We start from the raw sequence: 24,546 nt of genomic DNA on the forward strand, positions 1-24,546 counted from the left end.
TTTGTGAACTGAACTTCACTGGTCGCACTGTATTTTTGACTCTCTTAAAAAAACGGCTTGTAAGAGTCATTTGTTGGGGAATCGGACTATACTGGTTCTGCCGTGTGTTTTTGATTCACTAAAAAGAACTGGCTCATAAGACTCATTTGTTTGTAAATCGGACTATGATGGTTGTGCTGTATGTTTTTGATTCATTAAAATGAGCCGGCTCAAAAAAATATATATTCAACTTTGGAAATTGGACTAAACTGGTTTTGCTGTATGTTTTTGACTCTCTTAAAAGAACCAGCTTGTAAGAGTCATTCGTTAGGGAATCAGACTATACTGGTAATGCTGTATATTTTTGATTCACTAAAAAGAACTGGCTCATAAGAGTCATTAGTTTGTGAATCGGACTACGCTGGTCAAACTGTATGTTTTCGATTCACTTAATAGAACCAGCTCATAAGAGTCATTCGTTAGGGAATCAGACTATACTGGTTCTGCCGTGTGTTTTTGATTCACTAAAAAGAACTGGCTCATAAGACTCATTCGTTTGTAAATCGGACTACGCTGGTTGAACTGTATGTTTTTGATTCATTTAATAGAACCAGTTCATAAGAGTCATTCATTAGGGAATCAGACTATACTGGTTCTGCCGTGTGTTTTTGATTCACTAAAAAGAACTGGCTCATAAGACTCATTCGTTTGTAAATCGGACTATGATGGTTGCGCTGTATGTTTTTGATTCATTAAAATGAGCCGGCTCAAAAAAACAAATATATTCAACTTTGGAAATTGGACTAAACTGGTTTTGCTGTATGTTTTTGACTTTATTAAAAGAAACAGCTTGTAAGAGTCATTCGTTAGGAAATCAGACTATACTGGTAATGCTGTATATTTTTGATTCACTAAAAAGATCTGGCTCATAAGAGTCATTTGTTTGTAAATCGGACTACACTGGCCATTCTGTATGTTTTTGATTCACTAAAAAGAACTGGCTCATAAGAGTCATTAGTTTGTGAATCGGACTACGCTGGTTGAACTGTATGTTTTCAATTCACTTAATAGAACCAGCTCATAAGAGTCATTCGTTAGGGAATCAGACTATGCTGGTAATATACTGTATATTTAATTAATGGTTCCAATATTTTTTTTTAAATGCATCCAATTTTGAATAAGTCTAAGCATAACTAATCCTAACCATTACTAAACCCTAACCCCAAGCCATGTAAAACCTATTATATGGTATGTTCCAAACCTTATGTGTCCAAGCATCATTTGAAATAAAATTATAATGTTCATACAAGACCTATTTAGGATTGTGCATTTTGGCTCAGGTTTGAAATCATTCAGGATCCTGAGAGTTGGCTTGTTATTAACGTCGCATCTGGACAGATCTCAGCCAGAAGAGCCTTCAATATCCGCTCCCCCCATGTGAGGAACAACATTTACTCTGCCGTTGTAAAGGCCAAGGACCAGGGTGAGCACCTTAAACCTGAGAACTGTGAACATAGCAGGATATACTATTGATAAACCACACTTTGATTTACCATCTGTTTAAATAAAAATGCTGATCACTCATATGACACTTCTCTTTCTAGATGCTGATAGCATTTCTGCAACAGCCACACTGGAGATCACTCTATGGGAGACCAATGATTACCCACCAGTGCTGGTACCCTTGAGTGGGACTGTGTGCAGTGACCGGGACAGAGATAAACTGGGTCTGCTGCTGAGTGCTGTGGATGAGGACATGTCTCCTCAAGCTGACCCCTTCTCCTTTGACATCGCTGACCAAAGCGTTGCTGCCAACTGGACCATCATAACTCTGAATGGTAAACCATCAAAATCACAAGCTCTTTTTAGAGTTAATTAATCGCAATTAATCGCATATATAAATATTTGCTAAAAAACAAAAAATATTATATTATATTATATTATATTATATTATATTATATTCAGTGCTGTCAATCAATTAATAACATTAATTGCATGACTAATTAATTAAAATAATTGCATATATTATATTATATTATATTATATTATATTATATTAAGGGCTGTCAAACAATTAATCAAATTAATTACATGACTAATTAATTAAAATAATCGCATATATTATATTATATATTATATTATACACAGGGCTAGCAATCAATTAAAATGTTTAATCAAATTAATTACATGCCTAATTAATTATATTATATTATATTCAGGGCTGTCAATCAATTAATCAAATTAATTGCATGACTAATTAATTGAAATAATTGCATATATTATATTATATTATATATTATATTATACACAGGGCTGTCAATCAATTAAAATGTTTAATCAAATTAATTACATGCCTAATTAATTATATTATATTATATTCAGGGCTGTCAATCAATTAATCAAATTAATTGCATGACTAATTAATTGAAATAATTGCATATATTATATTATATTATATTATATTCAGTGCTGTCAATCAATTAATCAAATTAATTACATGACGAATTAATTAAAATAATTGCATATATTATATTATATTATTTAGCTTGCTGAAAAGACCAGCTTAGACTAATATGAACATCTATGCTGGTTCAGGATGGTTTATGCTGATTAGTGCTAGTCTAGCTAGTACACAAGAATAGCCATGCTGTTCACTAACAAAACTAAGCTGATTGATCATTGATTGGTTGATCAAGAAAGTCTTGATTATGCTAGTTAAGAAGCCTGGTGGGGTCACCGACTGGTTATGCTGGTTAGTGCTGGTTTAGTACTGGTCTAGCTGGTGGTTTAGTACTGGTCCAACTTACCTGGTGAAGCTGCTCGACTAGAATGGTCTATCTGGCAAAGCTGGTTTACCAGGGATGTCTTTCTGTTGCTGGTTAAGCAGTAAAAAAGTCTAGTGGTGGATATTATGTTTGTGTTGTACGTTTAATCAGATCTGTAAATCAAGAACCTAGTACATTGTATTTTAGAGATGATATTTACTTAAATACTGTTTACTTTCTAAGACTCTCCTTTTCTCTTTTCTCTGTCTGCATGTACACTGCCAGAGACCCATGCAGTTCTCCAGCCACTGATAGACATAGAGGGTGGGGAATTCTCCATTCCTGTAGTCGTGTCGGACTCTGGTTCTCCTTCCCTCTCCTCTTATGCTTTGGTCAATGTGACCGTGTGTCATTGTGACAGTTTTGGAGACTGCAAGAGCTTCACAGCAGCCATTTTTGGAACCAAAATGGGCATCAGTTTCATTGCTCTCATGATTATTATGGGAAGCATCGCTCTTCTGTTGTGTAAGTAGGATAATAGTAAAGTCATCTAAACTATCAAACAACACAAATGGACAAATTTGTTTTTATAAAATTAAAATTTTTGCAACAAACAAATACAAAGGCAAAATGCATGTTTGTCTATAAAGCAAATTTCAAGCATTTGAGCAGATGCCAAAAAGGCTTTTGACTGGTAGAGTACATAAATACCAAAGTACTGCCACATACATTCGTACTCAGTATCATTGTGTTCAAGTCGAACAATCACCATGCCCCATAAAGGCTTTCATGCCTATTTAATTTTGTTGTAGATACTTGAAATCCCCTGTAATAAAGCTGCATTGTGTGTATTATCAGTGCTGCTTCTGCTGGCGGTGGCAGTGAGGGGGTGCACGAGACACAACATTAAGAAAGATAGAGGTCTGCTGGTCGGAGCGTCTGATGATGATATACGAGACAACGTCTTTCACTACGATGAGCAGGGAGGCGGAGAAGAGGATGAGGTAAGAGCAATCACATGATATTTAAAACATTTTTAAATGTAGATTTCACCTGGTGTTTTTGAACAAGTGCAAGTGCAGTAAGCAGTGCACTGCGTATTCTTCATGTTCCCATAACCCCAGTTTGAGTTATCCAGAGGATTTCACACAGCTGTCAACTGAAGCCTGATGGACAGGATGTTTTATGTTTTAATGCTTACAAAGATTTATATATATATATATATATATATATACACAATATGCAGGCATCCAAGCTAAATATAATTGGATGTTTGTTGAATTTACCTCTGCTTTGAGGTGTAACGTAATTTTCCTTGATCTCTCTCCAGTGCTACAATCATCTTAATAGGTAAAAACATTTCAGTTAAGGGAATATTCAATACAAGTTAAGCTCAATCAGCAGCATTTGAGGCATAATGTAGATTACCACAAAAAGATAATTTTGACTCGTCCCTCCTTTTCTTTAAATAAAAAAAGCAACAATTGAGGTTACAGTGAGGCACTTACAATGGAAGTGAATGGGGGGCAATTTTTGAATGTTAAAATACTCACTGTTTCAAAAGTATAGCCACAAGACGTAAACAATATGTGTGTTAACGTGATTTTAGTGTGATAAAATCACTTACTAACCATTTCTATGTAAAGTTATAGCCAATTTTACAATTATGTTGCTATGACAACATAACGCCATAAACCATAAAATGACCACCAAAAAAACAAAAAAAAAACAACAATGATTTAAACAACTTTGCAGCTCAAATAAAACATACATTTAAACAGAAGAATTAATGTAAGTGCTTTTTTTTTAATTATAAGCTGCACATTTCTGCCTTTAAACCCTCCAGAAATTGGCCCCATTCACTTCCATTGTAAGTGCCTCACTGTAACCTCGACCTAACTAATTGTAGTTTTTGATACACAGTCAAATTTGAAACCATTTAAACCAACCCACCATCATTAAATATGAAAATGCCACTAGATAGTGATAACACTAGACGGCCCTGAGAATTAACATTGTGTAATGTCATTAACATATTCAATTTATATTGGTTAACAAATTAAATAAATATTATGGGTGTCATAGAAGTTAAGCTCAATCGACAGCATTTGTGGCATAATGTTGATTACCACAAAATGGTCATACTTTATATTAGGTGGCCTTAACTACTATGTACTAACATTAAATACATACAAGACTATGTTGTTCTGCAAAATATCCACATTTGCTGCTGCTGAGGTTGAGGTACAGGTAGGTTTAAGAGTAAGGGTAGGGTTAGGGTTAGGATTAGGGGTTAGAGTTAAGTTTTGGGGTAAGGGTTGGGTTAGGGGTAAATTTAACAGTGTAACTACAAATGTAATAAAAATACAGTTACTTTAAATGTAATTACAATGCAACAACATGTATGTACATAATAAGTACATTGTATCAAAAGGTTAAGTACATAGTAGTTAAGGCCACCTAATATAAAGTGGGTCCAAATTAGTTTCTGCTTGTCCCTCCTTTTCTTTAAAAAAAGCAAAAATTGAGGATTCAGTGAGACACAATGGAAGTAAATGGGGCCAATTTTTGGAGGGTTTAAAGGCAGAAATGTGAAGCTTATAATAAAAAAATAAAAACGATCACTTACATTTATTCTTCTGTTAAAACTAGTGAATTATTTGAGTTGTAAAGTTGTTTAAAACTATGTTTACTTACGGTCGTCATGGCCGTGAATGAAATTGTGTGAAACTTTACACAGAAAAGGTTAGTAAGTGATTTTATCACACTAAAATCATGTTAACACTCATATTGTTTATCCCTTTAAGCTCCGAAGGCATACCCAAAATTAAAGGCTTATAACTCAACAAAAAAAAATTTTTTTTAATGATATAGATTATGATCAATTCTGAGACTCTCAGCCTAAGAAACTGCTAAAAAAAAATACAAAAAAAGACTTGACCCTTTTTTTCTGATTTGACATTATAAATCTCTGGGTGTAAATAAGGTGGCTCAGAAAAACTGGTTCCCAGTTCCCACTCAAACGTAAATGTAACTGAGTAAAATATTGTGTTGATACGAAAAAGCAATCAAAAGTTATAACATTACATAAAGGATTTATCCTAGCGTCCAAAAACTTCTCCAAGTGTCCAAAAGCCTCTCCGAACAAATAAAACATAATTATTGTACATAAGAACTAATTACACATACAAATACATATATCATACGTCATGTACTTGGCGCCATCTCCTGGTGGCCATATGTAATTAGAGTGAACGATCCTCTCTGCCCATATTTGGATGACTTCCATCTCTGGTTGCAACAATCTAAATCTTAATATGATTGGTCTAGTGTCAAATGACAATGAACAACGTACTACATCATTTCCGATGAAGTCCAGGAAAGCTAACGTGTTTTTAGCCAGATAGCACATTATGTGCTGTGTGCACTCTGTGCTTCGTGTGGATTATCTAATGATCTATGCATCTGATTATGTTGTGTGTGGGCTCGTTTTAATGGAAATTCCCTCCTCTAAGAAATGGTATGTGATATTTTGTATTCTTTTTATATTTTGTGAAGTTATACGCGAAAACATGGCTTATAAGCAACACCTGTTAACATGTAATATGTATGTCAAAGACATGTACTTAGCTATTACTCACTATATTTTTGTCTGTGAGTAAAACAAATAGGCTGGTTGTATTCTACCCTTTGAGAGCTTTCCAACAACATTTGGCACATGGCTAAATGATCAGTTTAATGTTTTTACAGTAATATGTAGAGCAAAATGATTACATTATAAAAATGGAACACTTCTGATTTGTCTGCAAATTTCAAAGCACTTGTTCAGTTTTGGTCATAATGCCTACATGCATTGTAAAGTAGAGCTTCTAAGCTTTCAAACAATATTTATTTGGTGTAGGTCAAGACTGTAAATATTAATATTTTGATAATTATTTGTTTCTCTGTGGGGCCCGTTGGCGGGTCAATCCAAGCTTAATGGGTTGTGTCTTGTGGCTATCATTTTGAAACAGTGAGTATGTTAACGTTTACGGATTGGCCCCATTCACTTCCATTGTAAGTGCCTCACTGGAACATAGACATTTCTTCTTTTTCTTTAAAAACAAGGGACAAGTCAGAATACATTTTTTGTGGTAATCAACATTATGCCACAAACACTATCGATTGAGCTTAACATGTACTAAACCCTGAATATTCCTTTAAATTACCTTTAATTTTCAACCAGTGAAAATCCTGAATTACCTCAAATTGTTTCTATTCCATAGGATGCATTTAATATAGATTTCCTGAGGAACCCAAGTGATATTCTCCCTGCACCGGCCTCATTTTTCCCACAAGACTGTAGTCTGCTCAGAGGAAAACAACCACTCCGGAAAGATGCTCCTCATAACCTGCCCTCTCCTACATATCCACGCAAACCCCCCGGAGACCCAACTGACATCGAAGATTTCATCAATGTTGTAAGTCAGGTCTCTTTGACATTTAAAGAAATAATTCACCCCAAAATAAAATGGGTGTTCTGTCATCATTTACTTACCCTCATGTCATTCATGCTGCTCTTCACCACTTTTCAAGCTTCAAAAAGGACAAAAAAGTACAACAGAAGTATTCCAGAGGAACAGACCGAAATTTAAGCCATTACTCCCATACACCTTTCCCTCTGCCACTGCTCTCAAATTTCATTCATTCATCCTTTTGTGTTACAATCTTGTAGAGATTTTTTTACTGATGTTTTGACCACAAACTCTTTGATTTACTCTTCACTTTCTAATTTCATCTGAACAGGGCCTGGATGCTGCAGACAACGACCCGAACGTCCCACCGTACGACACAGCTCTGATCTACGACTATGAGGGCGATGGGTCGGTAGCAGGCAGCCTGAGCTCCATTGCTTCCATGGGCTCAGATGGTGACCAGGACTATGACTACCTCAATGACTGGGGTCCACGCTTCAAAAAACTGGCAAACATGTACGACCCACGTTAAACGCCGGAGCGATTCATTCATTTTAAAAAAAACAAGACTTTCAGATTTTCTCATGCATGCATGTCCTCCAAACTTCCATGCAAACTCAGTTGCAAAATGTTTCATCGTCTAATTTGTTTTTGTTAAAAGCTGAAGTGCTTTATTTTTTCCGTCGTTAAAATACTTTCACTTATCCCAACTTAATATGCAGAGACAATTATAAGCCAATTGTTGGTTGATTTCCTCCGAAAAGTGTAAATAGTCTGGCTCTGTGATACCATCACAAGCAACCAGGCTGACACAGTAACATTGGCTCAACCAATAGTGTGAGTCTGGGGCGGGAAAATCTGTTTGGCCGAACCATGACAGATCAGGCAAGTGTTCAGGAAACCTGTTTGAAAACAATAATTACTTTTGCAATTCTGTTTGGTGTTGCTAGTGGTGCAGAAATTGCACTCTTCAGCTTTAAAGGTCAAGAGAAACTGCACACACTATTTCTTGTCCTTCATGGATCAGTGAGCTTATTCAACATGTTGATGTGACAGGTGCTCACTGTGGGCCAGTGTGCAAATGGATGTATTGTAAAGCACCAACTGGAGGGAGGAACAGTGTCAGTTCATACTGATTAGACATGATTATGAAACACGTGCCATGTTCTTGAGGGATTATTTTAGCTGATGTCCAACACAGAGGTTTGCTGGGCATGTAGGGTTAAAAGAATAGTTCATCCTCATTAACTCACCCTCATGTTGTAACAAACCCAACTTTCTTTCTCCAATGTAAAACAGAAGAATTTTCATTATTTCTGAGCTGCTCTCTTCCATAAAAAAAGTATCGTGTGACCAGGGGATCCCCTCAAAAATTCATAAAGCACAATAGAAACAGACCAAAAGTTGTTGTTCAGTGAAGATCTCACATTCATTTACAGTCAAATGTGGTGCGCCAGCCAGGTGTGACGTCAGTGACACCAACAGCACTGGTTCTTTTGTATCTTGTTACCAGTCATGACACCATATTTGAATATGTGGCGTGAAATTGTACATAATTGATGCTTATTGGTAATTACTATGTGTACTTTTGTGCCTGTAGACCATTTAATGTCTAAATTATTTACCATCTATTGATGAACTGTGCAGCATTTACTTGTTTATTGTTACCAAAATTAACTTTTTTTAGGATTTGGATTACTGGTCTTTTATATTGTTAGTCTTTTTCTAGGGTTATCTACACTGAAAAAAAAAAAAAGACTAGTACGATTTACTTCATTTATTAAGATTTAACAATTTTGGGGGCCTGGGTAGCTCAGCGAGTATTGACGCTGACTATCACCCCTGGAGTCACGAGTTAAAATCCAGGGTGTGCTGAGTGACTCCAGCCAGGTCTCCTAAGCAACCAAATTGGCCCGGTTGCTAGGGAGGGTAGAGTAACATGGGTTAACCTCCTCGTGGTCCCTATAATGTGGTTTTCGCTCTCAGTGGCATGGTGAGTTGTGCGTGGATGCCACGGAGAATAGCGTGGGCCTCCACGTGCTACGTCTCCGTGGTAACGCGCTCAACAAGCCACGTGATAAGATGCGCGGATGATCGTCCTCCGCCACCTGGATTGAGGCGAGTCACTACGCCACCATGAGGACTGAGAGTGCACTGGGAATTGGGCATTCCAAATTGGGGAGAGGAAAAGGGAGGGGGAGAAAAAAAAAAGATTTAACAATTTTGCAAGTTAATCTGTATGGTATTATTAAGTAATCTACGTAACTTCATCACATTATATTGATTAAAGTGAGTAAATTTAACTTAAACATTTCAGTTAATACAGTAACTTTTACTTACAAATCTGATGTACGTTCAATAAAGTTTAAATGAAACTTTTAATGGAACAGTTACATTTTGTACTTTTCTTATAAACATGTTTATCGTGTACCATATGACATACGGACGCCTACCACAGGCACTAGAAAAAGATTAAGGGCTACGCATACATAACTCAACACTTAAGAGTGTAAAACATGATGATTGTAACAATCAAAAGGTCATTCTTTTTAATCAGAAACAGGTAATTTTGAGTAGAAAATGAACTTCAGTCTTCACAAAACAAGAAGTTACCAAGCGTAACAGTAAAATCAACAATAAAAACAATGTAAATAAACTTGCAAACGAAACCATGCAAGCTCATTTATTATTCAAGCCAGGTGCATGCTAGGAACACCAGCTTTGAAAAGTACTATTTGCTCATTCTATTTACCTGTGAAATTTACTCAAATTAGCAAATAAATATGGTTTTCAACTTTAAGATTGATACATGATTACGCATTTTTAAGAAAACAAACAATAATGAATATATATTTACTTACACTGGCGGCCAAAGGTTTGGAATAATGTACAGATTTTGCTCTTATGGAAAGAAATTGGTGCTTTTATTCACCAAAGTGGCATTCAACTGATCACAATGTATAGTCAGGACACTAATATCGTGAAAAATTACTATTACAACTTAAACTACTTCAAAGAGTTCTCATCAAAAAATCCTCCATGTGCAGCAATGACAGCTTTGCAGATCCTTGGCATTCTAGCTGTCAGTTTGTCCAGATACTCAGGTGACATTTCACCCCACACTTCCTGTAGCACTTGCCATAGATGTGGCTGTCTTGTTGGGCACTTCTCACGCACCTTACAGTCTAGCTGATCCCACAAAAGCTCAATGGGGTTAAGATCCATAACACTCTTTTCCAATTATCTGTTGTCCAATGTCTGTGTTTCTTTGCCCACTCTAACATTTTCTTTTTGTTTTTCTGTTTCAAAAGAAACTTTTTCTTTGCAATTCTTCCCATAAGGCCTGCACCTCTGAGTCTTCTCTTTACTGTTGTACATGAAACTGGTGTTGAGCGGGTAGAATTCAATGAAGCTGTCAGCTGAGGACATGTGAGGCGTCTATTTCTCAAACTAGAGACTCTGATGTACTTATCCTCTTGTTTAGTTGTACATCTGGCCTTTCACATCTCTTTCTGTCCTTGTTAGAGCCAGTTGTCCTTTGTCTTTGAAGACTGTAGTGTTCATCTTTGTATGAAATCTTCAGTTTTTTAGCAATTTCAAGCATTGTATAGCCTTCATTCCTGAAAACAATGATTGACTGATGAGTTTCTAGAGAAAGCTGTTTCTTTTTTTGCAATTTCTGACCTAATATTAACCTTAAGACATGCCAGTCTATTGCATACTTTGGCAACTCAACAACAAACACAAAGACAATGTTAAGCTTCATTTAATGTAGCAAATATCTTTCAACTGTGTTTGATATAATGTCAAGTGATTTTCTAGTACCAAATTAGCAATTTAGCATGATTACTCAAGGATGAGGTGTTGGAGTGATGGCTGCTGTCTAGATTTGATCAAAAATGACTTTTTTCAAATAGTGATGGTGCTGTTTTTGTACATCAGTAATGTCCTGACTATACTTTGTGATCAGTTGAATGCCACTTTGGTGAATTATAGTACCAATTTCTTTCTGAAACAGCAAAATCTGAACATTATTCCAAACTTTTGGCTGCCAGTATATAAGCTAGAGCATACATTTTTGAATTTAAGTACAAATGAAGAATTTACTTAATCAAGCTTGAACTTATTCAATGTAAAAAGTGCTTAATCCTTTTTGCTATATTTACTTCACCACAACTTTTTTTCTCATTGTAGGTAATTGACTGGTTATGCTTGTCTGTCTCCCATTGGATAATTGTTTGCTTGCTCTTGCTCATGCCCATTGTCAGGTGTGAGCATTTATTTTGCTTGAGTATGGCTTTTCGACGCTTGATGTTTTCTGAATAAGACCATCCTAAGTGGTCTAAATGTTACTTTGCAGTGTGCTCTTCTTGTCCTTTTTTAATTTTTTAAATTTTTTTATCATGAATATGTGGAAGTGCCAGTGAAATCTAAGAGCTAACCTTGGGTCTGATTCTCATATGGCTTCAAATGACTTGAAATGTAGCACACAAGTCATATGGTTTACTTTTATGGTGCTTTTAATTACATGTTTTAAATATTTTGAAGGAATGACCACCATGAAACTTCAAAAAACACCTTGGAATATTTGCAGAATATCTTCTCTGTTTCATTCTGTTGGGAAGAAAGTAATATGGGGTTGGAACGACAAGAGAGTGAGTAAATGATAGAAGGGCTCAGAATATGGTTGTCAGTCCCAAACACTGATTGAGTGAATATAGATCATTTTCATTTCTGGGTCAATTATTGCTGCAACAAAATGCTGCATTGATAGTTAGGCAATATTCATTTTAAGACCGATCAACTGACTGGTTAAGTGACTTATGACTTTTAAAATGTGAGATCTTTCCATATGCATTGTTCGTTTATTCTTTTTATATACGAGTTGTATAATGTGTAATATATTTGCTTTTAGTACTTTTTGTGCTTGCCTGCAATTTAACCTTAAGGACATTTGCAACATTTCAAGAGCTTTTATGATCATTTTATTATGCAGTATGGTAACACAGTTTGCCAACTGAATGATGCTTCAAATGTACATATATTTTTTGCTTTCCCCCCTCAGGAATACAAAGTTTTCATAAATAGGTTCATAATTCCTATTATTATTTTAGTGTTAGTTTGGTGCTTCGAAATATTGAACATACTGTTGTTTTTAATATTTATTTCACAAGAAAATGTGAAATGCTGTACTACCTTTATAGTTACAAGTTGCCAGTCTGTATTCACAGTGGAGGTTCAATGTAAAATGGAGACATTGGGCCGTATTGATGAAACCTAAATCATACATAAAGCCATTCTAACAAATGTGTCAAGAATGGTTTTACAATACGTACAGTTTACGTTAAAATGTAAACGTTCATGTATAATGGCCAATGATTTAATCTGCATTGGCAGATTTGGTATTATTAGCTCTATAGGGTTTACTACGTGTATTATTTAATGAGTTAAGAAGTATACTCACTGTTTAAAAGTTTTCAGAACCATATGGCTCAATAAAAAGCAAAGACCAAAACAAAAACAAACAAAGAAAACTTGGGCATTCAACATACTAAATGTAATAATTTATTATGTTTCTGAATATCCATTCAAATAGTACAAGATTTCGGACATGCCTCTCGCAATGCACAGCTGGTCTTGATAAGAATACCAATACCTCAATTAAGTGCACTGAAACAAGCTCAAAAAGCAGTAATATTTTTAATAGAGAAATATTCTGCAATATCTACAGTCAATATCTACTCTTTGAGAGAGAAGTATGGTATTGAGAAAAACACTTCCTCAGCATCTTCAGGTGATGCTTATAAGATGCTTTTGTTTCTTAATCAAATGTCCTAAAGACATTTACAATATAATGACAGGCAAAATGATCAGCCTAGAAGAACAACAACACACACATCTTGCCATTATGTCTCGGTCAATCAGATCAGGTGTAACATTGAGCTTTTTCCCTTAAAGCACGATTTTGATAATCGGACAGATCGTCAAAGGCAAGCACTCCACACTCCTTGACTTCCACATGTGACCAAACACTGGGATTGTGTTTGCGTGTTGTGGAGCTCCAGCTGGGCTCAGGTTGACGTCATCATCCTTGTTGTCTTTGCGGCGGAGTCTCTGGGGTCTGCGCGGCTCATTTTCACCCGTGTCCTGCTTGTCTCTCTCAGCCTCCACCTAGCTTTGAGGAGCAATCATCTTTTTGGGTCCAAATGGAGAAGGTCCGAGCAAAGCGTCAATGTCATCATAATTTACCACCTCCCTCTCCAGCAAGGTATTAGCCAGCTGAAAAGACAACCATAGCAAAAGAAAACAATTAATCATGCAGACCTAAAACCTGACGGGCCATGTTATGAGGTTTTTTCTGCCTATTTGTAAGCTGTCAGCTGAGGTAAAGGACAAGATAAACATTAGAAAATTAAAGGGGTGGTTCTTTCATCCGTATTCAAACAGGAGAGAACGTGTACACAAGCAATTGCGTTGCACTTTTGTTGCTGAATTCTGTCGCTACATACGCAAGTTAAAGTTTGGTGAACTTTGACCTGAAAATTTCCATCGCAAAACGATGTTTCACCAATACAAGATCTAAAGGTCACACATTGACCTTTCGGCTCTAAATCAGACATTGAGAGAACTCATTTTTGCAGCTTTGTATCAGAACAAATTTAAAAGAATATAAACTTAAATGGTGACACTGTACAATAAGGTTTGTTAAAGGGATAGTTCACACAAAAATGTAAATTCAGTCATTGTTTACTCACCCCTGTGTTGTTGTAACACTATAAAGACTTTCTTTCTTTTTCTTAACACAAAGGGAGAAATTGCGAGAAAAAATTAATTTGCTCAGTGATGTCCTACAATGGCAGTTTATGATGACCACCTCTTCAAGCTTCAAAAGAACGCAAAAGTATAATTCATAAGTCTAATAAATTATTCCAAGAGACTCATGATTGTTATTAAAGCATACGATAAGGTTTGGTGAGAAACTAAATCTAATGTATTATTAGTGAAAATGTTCACTGACCGTTGATCTTCTGTGCGAAAATGAATGCACACTAAATACGTACTGACACTGACTACCACCCCTGGAGTCACGAGTTAAAATCCAGGGTGTGCTGAGTGACTCCAGCCAGGTCTCCTAAGCAACCAAATTGGCCCGGTTGCTAGGGAGGGCAGAGTCACATGGGGTAACCTCCTCGTGGTCACAATTAGTGGTTCTCACTCTCAATGGGGCGTGTGGTAAGTTGTGCGTGGGTTGCGGAGAGTAGCATGAGCCTCCACATGCTGTGAGTCTCCACGGTGTCTTGCACAACGAGCCACGTGATAAGAGGTGCGGATTGACGGGCTCAGAAGCGGTGGCAACTGAGACTTGTCCTCCACCACCCAGATTGAGGTGAGTAACCGCGCCACTATGAGGACTGCTACCACGAGGACCTACTAAGTAGTGGGAATTGGGCAATCCAAATTGGGAGAAAAGAGGATAAAAATAAATAAATAATAATAAAATAACATTAATCTGATGGGAAGATGAATCTGATTATTACCGGCTCTTTGGTATAATTGATTCATTTTTTGAATAATTAATGGAAACTGTATAATTAAGTGTTGTTGTCCCAGGCAACCGATTTCCTACATAATTGTGCTAGTTTTATGTCTCTTTTCCATAATGTGGTTGACATTTCCGTGGAATTGCCCAACGTATGCATAGTATGCATTTGCAATCAATCCTACACAGTACAAACATGTAGAATATGAGTTCTGTTGTTTTAAACTGCAAAAACAAAAGTGCAAAAATGTTTTAGAAGTACAAAACAACCTTTTTTATATCAATCATCATGTTATCATATTTGTTTTTTTTTGGTATCTTTTTATCTTCTATTTATCTTTTATTGTGGCTCTCTTTAAAATCTTGGCCTGTGTTCAACAGATCCAATCCATGTTCAATCATTTCGACTGAACATGGATTGGATCTGCTGAACACAGGCCAAAATGTATTGTTATTACAGTAAAAAAGCTTTTGTACCTCTTTGTACATTTTTAAAGCATAAAACCCAAGTAAAACAGTGATCTGATGACAAAATAAGGTAAGCGGCAAAATATTGGTATCGGCCTATGGGTTTTTGTTCAAATCCGTATCGGCCAAAATGTCATATCAGTCAATCCCTATATTTATTTGTTAAGAAGTCCTGATATAAGCTGAATAATGCACTTCCAACCAGTGTTTATTGCAAAATAACTCTCTTCATGGTGATACAGGGTTTATTTTGTGACTGAACCTTGTTATATATATATATATATATATATATATAAATCATAAAAATACCTTCATCTTCCTCAGGGGTTTTCCCTTTCCCAGCATCTTTCTTTTCATGTCTTCTGTTGGATGAGCTGAAATAATTTATGGCACCTGACAAATGTGGAAATACATTAGTGATATATCATATACCAGGATGAAATCATGAATGAGCAAACACTTCTGAGATACTTACCTAACAGTTTCCACAATCTCACAGGATTTGTGACCAAATTGTTTCTACAATGGAATTCACCAAGTCCAATAATCCTTGGGCTCACAGGCTTTGTCAAAATGTTCTGTAAAACAATGCCAACTCAGTTAAACACCTACGTTATTACAGTAACGCATAGTTATACACCAATATACAGTACCTGTAATTGACATACATGATATATTTGGGCCTTTTGAGGTTATGGCATTGCTGCAGAGCCGTCCTGTTTGGCAAATTGACAAAAGTGCTATGCTATTTTATGCAGGGACTAAAAACATTTTTTTTAATTTTTTTTTTATTCCGGTTCCATAGCTATTTATACAGTACTGATGTTTATTAAGCTATTTATTGTATTTTTATTTATTCTTTATTTTCTCAGTGTTCATTTCTAGAATTTATTGACAATGTATAATAATAATAATAATAATGTCAAATATTCTTTGATAAAAATATTTGTTTAAGAAAGCAGCCTTCTGAGTTCCTTTGCATAGTCATATCGGTGGAAAATTGATGCACAATCCACATAGAAAAGGTCTGTTTTCATTCCAGCTCAAAAATGAGCTATATTGGCCACCATATCGGTAATCTGTGAATTTTCCCTCTCACAAATCGGTATCGGTCTCAAAAATCCCATTGCATTGCGTAAATATCGGCCACCCTGCTTATTGTCCATTCACAAACCAATATCGGTCGTCTATGCAAGTCCAGATATATACAGTATTTGACATCGATGACAAAATGATGTAAAATTAAGTTTTTAACAAGCCAGAACTCTTTGTTTTCTTCTCAAATTAACACATATAGCTTTTCTCCTAACATTACAGCCTGATGGACGTGTACGTGACTGATTTCAGACCAGTCACTAATTGACAGTGTGACGTCAGACTGAGTTTTCTGCCGCTCTGAAAACAGCTGAAACGCGTTTGCCGAAACATTCACTTCCACGTTGCAAATGAGCGCTACCATAATAAACGCTTATGCACACTATGCTAGAATAAATGGCAGTCTTTAATGTGACCTAGTTGCTAGTACACTGCTGTCATAATGCTTCTGCCGGTGTTATCCAACAACTAAGCTATAGATATCTGCTCTTAAATAACAAGCGCGTTTTCCGCTTCGGATGTATCCGAAATATGTAGAACAAATAAAATACGTTTCGCCTAATTCAACCGAAAGATTACTTATATACGGAAGCCATGAAGTCTATTAATGTTTACTGTACAGGCTAGAGAAACATGTCCGTAGAACCGTCACCTGCACAATCAGCCAATCAGGATCGGATCAAGCTCGAGAAAGGGCTGACGGGAATTGTAGTTCTACTTTCGATTTCTTACCAGAAAACTACAAACAGTTCTAACTGAGCATGCGCAAGGTCAACGATTTGAATCTGGTGTTTAAAATGTGGGTCTGTGAATAATAATAATAAAAGGTGATACATGGAAGAAAATTCTTAACATTATTTATTTTTATAGCAATATTATATAACGGTATATAGTCAAGATTACTGAGGCATTTGTAACATTACAGTATATATATATATTTAATACATAACATGTAGCAGGTCCAAAAGTGAATTCACATAACATGGTATTTATGTGGCACTTCAGAGTTTACCACAGTTGTAGTATGGTACATACAGTATTCAAAGAATATGGTATTACCATGCTACAATATACAAAAACCTTTGAATATCATGGTACCATTTTAGAAAAACCAGGGTAATATGATGGTACTTTTTATTTTATTTTTTTGATGAATAAGTATAACGTTTATATACCATAGTGTTTACATGGTACTTCAAATAACAGCATGGTATTACCATGGTACATAACCCAAAATATATTATTATCATGGTACATGTCTAAAAAACATGATAATATCATGGTATTTTTGGCACTTTTTTGTTATTCGAGGAGTATCATATTCACATACCACGTTATTTACATGGTGCTTCAAAGATTACCATAGTTTTACCATGGTACATATTCAAAAACATGGTACTACCATGGTACCAATAAAAAAAAAACATGGAATATCATGGTACCGTGTTAAAAAAACATGGTAATATAATAGTACTAGTGAAGAAGAAGAAGAAGAAGAAGCCTTTATTTTGTCACACATTATACATTTTATTGCATATATACAGTGACATTCTTTTTTTCACATATCCCAACTAAGCTGGGGTCAGAGCGCAGGGTCAGCCATGAATGAGTACCATATTAATTTCACCATAGTATTTACATGGTACTCCAAATAACATATCCAAAAAACATGCTATTATAATGCTATACAGTGGTGGCCAAAAATATTGGCACCCTTGGTAAATAGGAGCAAAGAAGACTGTGAAAAAAACCTGCATTGTTTATCCTTTTGATCGTTCATTAAAATAAAATAAATTTTAAAAAAAATCGAAACTTTAATTGAAGTAAACCAATTGAAACAGTGGACATATCAAGCTTGCAAACTGAAGATGCTTGAGTTTGATGTTGGATGAGAGCAGAGGCCTTTTTTCTTGAAACCCTCCCAAACAATTTGTGGTGCTGTAGGTCATGTCTGATATATATATATATATATATATATATATATATATATATATATATATATATATATATATATATATATATATATTTAGACTTTCTGACCCCAAGACCCAACTAATTTCTGCAATTCTCCAGCTGTGATCCTTGGAGAATCTTTGGCCACTTGAACCATCCTCCTCCAATATATATATATTATGAGTGTATGGTGAAGTGCTCATGTAAATATAATAAGGGCAAAGTGTCAAGAAATGGGTATATATCCAAGATGTGTAATAACACACAGTAGTAGCGGGCTATTCACAACAGAGGGCGCTCTTGCGTTTCATTCGCACCACAGTTTGTGACGTCAAAGCGAAACAAAAAACAAAAACACACTAACGCATACAATAAATATTACATAACAAACAACGTTTGAATAATGCGAATTTACACCTTTTCAGTACGAGCTTCCAGTCCGTCTTTCACAAACAGTTTGTCATAATAGTGGTATTCTATAAAAACGCTCATTAGTAATCCTTACGAGTTAAGACTGAGCAAGGAGGAACAATTGAGGTAGTTTACTAATATAAAAATATTCCCGCTATATCTTCTCGTTTCACTCGTACTCTTGTAGCTCACAAATACGAACCTTCCTCAGCCTACTTTTCTGGACGTATTCTACTACGTTCCTAGTTTCCTCTCACCCAAATTGAGCACGCAATAATATGCCACAGTCTACGCCATTTTGGCTCGAAGTAGCCAAGGAAAACAAGACGCAATCTTTCCTCGCGTGAGCCACAATGGAGCTAGTTTCACCGTTGCAACTGGGAAGAAACAGTGACCGCCCAGTCGCGTCAGCCAATCACAATCCCCGTATCACCTCCTCGCGTCCGCTTGTCGTCAGCTCAAGTCAAAGGCCGATCGGAACAGTTCGGAAGGAGTCGGACGTAGAGGATTAACTTGAAACGGAATGTTATTTTTACACATCAAATCAAGCCAAAACAGCCAACTTAACGTTGCCGAGACCAGCGGACTTTTTAAAGGGACGAATGGAGAGTGTATAGCCATTTCTCTAACCAGTCCACCGGAGCCCTGAGAGATTTTAATTATCGTATTTTCGGAGGAGGTAATCGGTGTTTAGCTTAGCACGCTGGCGCGAGCGAGGACTGAGATGAGCGTCGCGCGCCTCGGATGTTCCCGAATCGGAGCTCGCTGAAGCAGAAGGCCTCAAATGGGAAAAACAAGCATCGGGAGGGAATACCAAGTATAATTTTGTAGATGTAGCTCACGTGTTTTTTTTTTTTTTTTTTTTTTATAAACAAGGTGAGCATTTTTTAAATCACTCTTTAGCCTTTAGCACCCCTTTTGCTTTGGGAAATCCTCCCAAGCGTCGACTTTCACAGTTAGCTCCTCTGCTAACAGGAGTTTGTTTTCCCTCCCCCACCCCAAAGTCGTATTTATGAAATATCTCCTTCTGTTTGGTCAAGTTGAGCAGTGTGATCTGTTGCTAAGTGTTGTGTGGACATGCAGTTGGGGTCTAGATTAAAATCGAGCATGCAAAGCTTGAGATAGGAGAATATTCTCTTGTTATGTTGTCGTTCTCAGGGAATCGGAGATGACGAGCTCCACTATCAGCCACAGACATAGGCATCTTAATATGTGTGTTTCAAGTGTTTATGAAATGCAATATTTTCCAGCATACATTGATTATACGTGCCAATATAAACAGAAAAATATGCATACGTTTGATTGACAGTGCTGCGTTCAGACTGTAAATATTTACATCACTGCAACCCAATATTTTAGACCTCAGATAAAGTCATATATATATATATATATATGGACTAGACGTGTTTGTAGAGTTCACACAGCTGCTTAATGGAATTATTTAATCAGATATAACACTGATATGTTCACAGTACTTGGCTTTTGTGAGTGTTTTGGTTACAGAAGAGCAGTAAAGCCTGATACACTGCTGCAATCATCCAGTTGTACAGTTGCAATGGCTTTCTCAATGTAAACCTGATGTATTAATGTAGCTAATTATTCACTAAATATTAGAGAGTGCCTGCTTTTAAACTCCTAAGATCTCATGTTTGGTGTTTGCAAAAAAAATAAATAAATAAAAAGCACTTATGTGCTTCTTAAGACATTCTGTGGTTCATCAGAGTTGTGGTTGTTTACTTGGGCTCAAGCTGAAGCATGGACTTACATACTTATCAAAGAAGATGATCAGAAAGATAGGTAATCTAAGTTTGTGTTGAAGTAAACAGTGCTGGTAGTTCTGTTGGTGCAGTGGAGAAACACTGCGGCTATGTTGGGGCGTTAGCACACACTCTCTTCTCTGCTACCACTTCACCATCTCTACCTTTCCCAGTTTTGTGTTTATGTCTTTTCAGCTCAACCTTGAAGCTGTAACACTGCAAAATCCCCTGTCCGATATCACCTCATAATAATACTTATGGCTACTTTACCAAGGTGGTATTGTCTCTGTGGCTTGTTTGTCTACCTGATTCTTGTTGTGTTGTTAAAGTCCTGCTCATTGTTTTGCTCCAGAGGGAAAAGAAGAGAGGGAAAATTGACTTTTGGTGGGTGTTTTCAGAGTTTGAGCATTACTGAAAGCTTTTCATTTTGAACTATGAGGCCACTGTGAGAATTATGGCATATATAGGTCTGCAGAGGCATGTGGCTTTAAACCAGAACTTCTTGTTGTGCTCATATTTGCCTTTCATGTCTTGATTGTGTTTCCTTTCAGCCTTACTGTTAACAAGCTCAATCTTTAAGAGATATATATATATATATATATATATATGTCTTCCACTAAACTGGTTGTTGACTGTCAAATTTGATGTGAATGCTCCTCCAAACCTATTGGTTTGTATGTGTCTTCATAGTTATTAAAGGGACAGTTCACCCAAAAATGAAAATTCTCTCATCATTTACTCACCCTCATGCCATCCCAGATATGTATGACTTTCTTTCTTCAGCAGAACAAAAACAAAGATTTAAGAACAATATATCTGCTCCGTAGGTCCATAAAATGCAAGTGCATACCTGCAAACTAGTCGCTTTTTGCCTAATTTTCCGCTTTGAATCCAAAATAGTTCGATTTAACGGTTTGTTAAACTTCAGTGTTAGGTGAATAATGTTAGGTGATGAGAGCTGCAAAAGCATAGGTGGACGTGTGCACACCACTGCCTCTGTGTTTGATAGACGCAGTGCGTTTCTCTGAAGGCCGACAGGCAACAAGCTCTAATCACACTTCCAAACCAGGATAAGGTGTCCTTACTGTTGCAGTGTATGGCACAAAACTGTTTTTGTCGCTTTATATACTCCACAGAATTCATTAATGCAGAACATGACATTTACATGTTGTAAAATGGCCACAATGTTTGGCTATTAGTAATGCACAAACTTGTCTGTTTGAATATCTCTTATGTTCTTTACTGTCAGTTGTTGATAAAAACAAAACAAAACAAAAAACACATTAATATCACATTCAGCACAGAAACAGTGCAGTGACTCTCTCGTCTATGGCTTCTCATTTCTAAAACTGTCCCTTTAGAGGTCGACCGATAGTGGATTTTGCAGATACCGAAAACTAAGGTGGTGGGAAGGCAGATAACCGATTAATTGGCCGATAGTTTTTAAAATTGATTTATAGAATGTCAAAAACAAAATTAATTTTCTTACTATGGCGGGCACAGAATAAGAGTCCAAAATGGATAAAATCCCATATGCGGTTTATTTTTCAACAAACATTTTTAATAACCAAAAATATTTGGTGCATAACGCTGGACTTTAAAGTATAATTAAGTATATTGAAAATACGAAATTATATAAAAACTATCAGCAATTATCGGCACAGATTTTTGCAGATAACCGATAGTTCCAAAAAGCAAATATCGGCACCGATTAATCGGTAAAACCGATATATCGGTCTACCTCTAGTCCCTTTTACTTGCATCCTTTCCTTTTGCGTCCTGTCAGCTCCCTCTTAGTGTACGATAAAAAGATGCAAGGAAAGGAAACGAGGACGGAGTCCAAGTGAAATGTATTTGTAATATAAAATGTCCCACTTAAGTATCATTTCAGAGCGTCGCCTTAGAGAGAATGCAGCCGTGCAGAGTGCTTGCCCTCATGTTGTTCAAATTTCATTTATTGATATTAAGAATAAATCCTAATAATTCAAGATGCACTCTCGAATATGACAATTCCAGTTAAAACAGCGGTGAAACATGAATTAGAACTGTTGTGTCAGATGTGAAGGGGGAGGAGAACTTCTGCGTGTGTCAGGTGTTTAGACACAAAAGATTTCCGCATCGAATCCACCTGTGCATCCTCTCTCTTACCTCCACATAAAGCTTCCTCTGTCCTCGTTTAAATAGTTTTTCATATAAATGTGCTAGATGAATGTCTTTTTGCCGCGTTTTGCTGTTTTTTTAGAAGCCGTTAAAGAACTTCAACTAGTGGTGCACCGATCAGGAAATTTGAGGCCGATACTGATCTCCGATTTTATTTATTTTTATTTTTTTAACACGAAGATCGGCCGATACCGATTTTGTCTTAAAAGTGCCCTTTACCATGCTTTTGCAAGTATTGTGCAGTTATATGTTTATGCCCCACACAGTTAAATTACGGTAACACTTTACAAAAAGATTCCATTTGTTAACGTTATTTAACAACATTACTGTAGTTAACATGAACTAATGAACTTAATGTAAGTTACAACATATACTAATACATTTTTAAAATGAAAAGTTGTGTTAGTTAACATTAGTTAATGCACTATGAACTAACAATGAACAATTGTATTTTATTAATGGACATTATGATTAATAAATGCTGTAAAAATGTATTGTTCATTGTTTGTTCATCATACCCAAAGCATTGACTAATGTTAAAAAAATGAAACCTTTTTATAAGTCTAACCAAAATCCAACCAGTAAAATCCATGAGAGCATCACACACAGCAGAGATACTTTCAAAAATAAGAAAAATATATCCATTACAAGCTCTAAAACTGCTCCAGTGAGAGATCATTCAAATCTATGATTTGTTTACTGTCTTTGGCGTCTTGTTGTAACACAAAGCACTAATTATTAAGCAAATGCATGAAGATGCTAGGGCTGGGTGATATGGATTAAAAATCATATTTCGGTATTTTTGGCTGAATGGCGATACATGATATATATCTCAGTTTTTTCTACGAAGTGGGCAGATGTTCTGTTTTAAGTCAAAGCCACAAGTGAGATGGTAAATGAAGCTTGCAACATGCTTTGTTTCAGGGCAGAAGACTTTTCGGGCTGCGAAGGCTTCGTGGCCGGGGTTGCAGCAGCAGCACGAAGTTTAACACTCTCTTCGCACTGCAGTTTATGTTCGCTCCCTAAAAAATCCCACAATGCACTGTAAAAACCAGGGAGTATTGTTTCTCACTATGTTAACTTACCGGAAACGTCCCTGTGTCTTCTGAAGTCTCTCAAGTCGTTAGATGACGAGCACAAGTGTAAAACTATGAAGTCCAAGCATTATTTTCCCTTAAAAAGAGATGTTGTTTGTAATGCCTTTCATTAATAATTACCATGAAAGTGAAACACTCTTTTAAATATTTAAGTTGTTAAAAGAATTTAAATACACTCCAATATATGTATCTGTTATAATAGACCATTTTCACAAACTGTGATGGCGCGTTTCCGCCTTAAACATTTTAAAAATATTGAGTGCAAATTTAAAACATTATGCTTATTGTTATATTACCCTGGAATTAGTTTAAAAAAATGAATTACCACAGCTGTGAGGGGGTTTCTATTACAGCTGCTGAGTGACAGTAAATTTGGCATCTTCTCCCATTTTACTGTCTTAATCCACCGCGCTTTATTATTTTTTTTAGCACTTTATGACGATACTTGAACAAAAATGAGCTGCATGGTCGAGTTGCTAGAAAGAAGCCAATGCCACAAAAAGCCCGGTTACAATATGCCTGACAACACCTTGACACGCCTCACAGCTTCTGGCATACTGTAATTTGGAGAGACAAGACCAAAATAGAGCTTTATGGTCACAACCATGAGCGCTATGTTTGGAGAGGTGTCAACAAGTATTGTGCCCCTTGAAACAAACACACCGTCTTTTTCAAGAGCAGCCTGTATTTCTCCTGAGGTTACCTGTGGGTTTATCTTTGTATCCCGAACAATTCTTCTGGCAGTTGTGGCTGAAATCTTTCTTGGTCTACCTGACCTTGGCTTGGTATCAAGAGATCCCCGAATTTTCCACTTCTTAATAAGTGATTGAACAGTACTGACTGGCATTTTCAAGGCTTTGGATATCTT

General features: G+C 36.3%; 2 protein-coding genes and 1 long non-coding RNA gene across 3 annotated transcripts in view; 2 read left to right on the forward strand and 1 right to left on the reverse strand.

The window, feature by feature from the left end:
* The window catches only part of LOC127454044 (cadherin-15-like), a 40,394-nt gene extending 31,037 nt beyond the window's left edge, over positions 1-9,357 (forward strand). The window contains exons 9-14 of the mRNA XM_051720980.1: positions 1,320-1,462; positions 1,584-1,817; positions 3,029-3,268; positions 3,602-3,747; positions 7,009-7,203; positions 7,529-9,357. Of these exons, the coding sequence (XP_051576940.1) occupies positions 1,320-1,462; positions 1,584-1,817; positions 3,029-3,268; positions 3,602-3,747; positions 7,009-7,203; positions 7,529-7,729 (1,159 nt within the window). The 3' untranslated portion in view covers positions 7,730-9,357. The remainder of the gene's footprint in view (positions 1-1,319; positions 1,463-1,583; positions 1,818-3,028; positions 3,269-3,601; positions 3,748-7,008; positions 7,204-7,528) is intronic.
* A 1,867-nt stretch (positions 9,358-11,224) lies between these two features.
* LOC127454404 (uncharacterized) lies at positions 11,225-16,936 on the reverse strand. Its single transcript, XR_007899522.1, has 4 exons — positions 15,874-16,936; positions 15,681-15,783; positions 15,515-15,598; positions 11,225-13,476 (listed from the first exon to the last, which is right to left on the reverse strand). It is a non-coding gene; the product is annotated as an uncharacterized LOC127454404 (long non-coding RNA).
* A 2,208-nt stretch (positions 16,937-19,144) lies between these two features.
* Positions 19,145-24,546, forward strand: part of ankrd11 (ankyrin repeat domain 11) — a 181,493-nt gene continuing 176,091 nt past the window's right edge. The window contains exon 1 of the mRNA XM_051720894.1: positions 19,145-19,540. The gene's annotated coding sequence lies outside the window, so the exon portion shown is untranslated. The remainder of the gene's footprint in view (positions 19,541-24,546) is intronic.

This window comes from Myxocyprinus asiaticus, chromosome 2, assembly GCF_019703515.2.
Source record: "Myxocyprinus asiaticus isolate MX2 ecotype Aquarium Trade chromosome 2, UBuf_Myxa_2, whole genome shotgun sequence".
NCBI classification, from domain to species: domain Eukaryota; kingdom Metazoa; phylum Chordata; class Actinopteri; order Cypriniformes; family Catostomidae; genus Myxocyprinus; species Myxocyprinus asiaticus.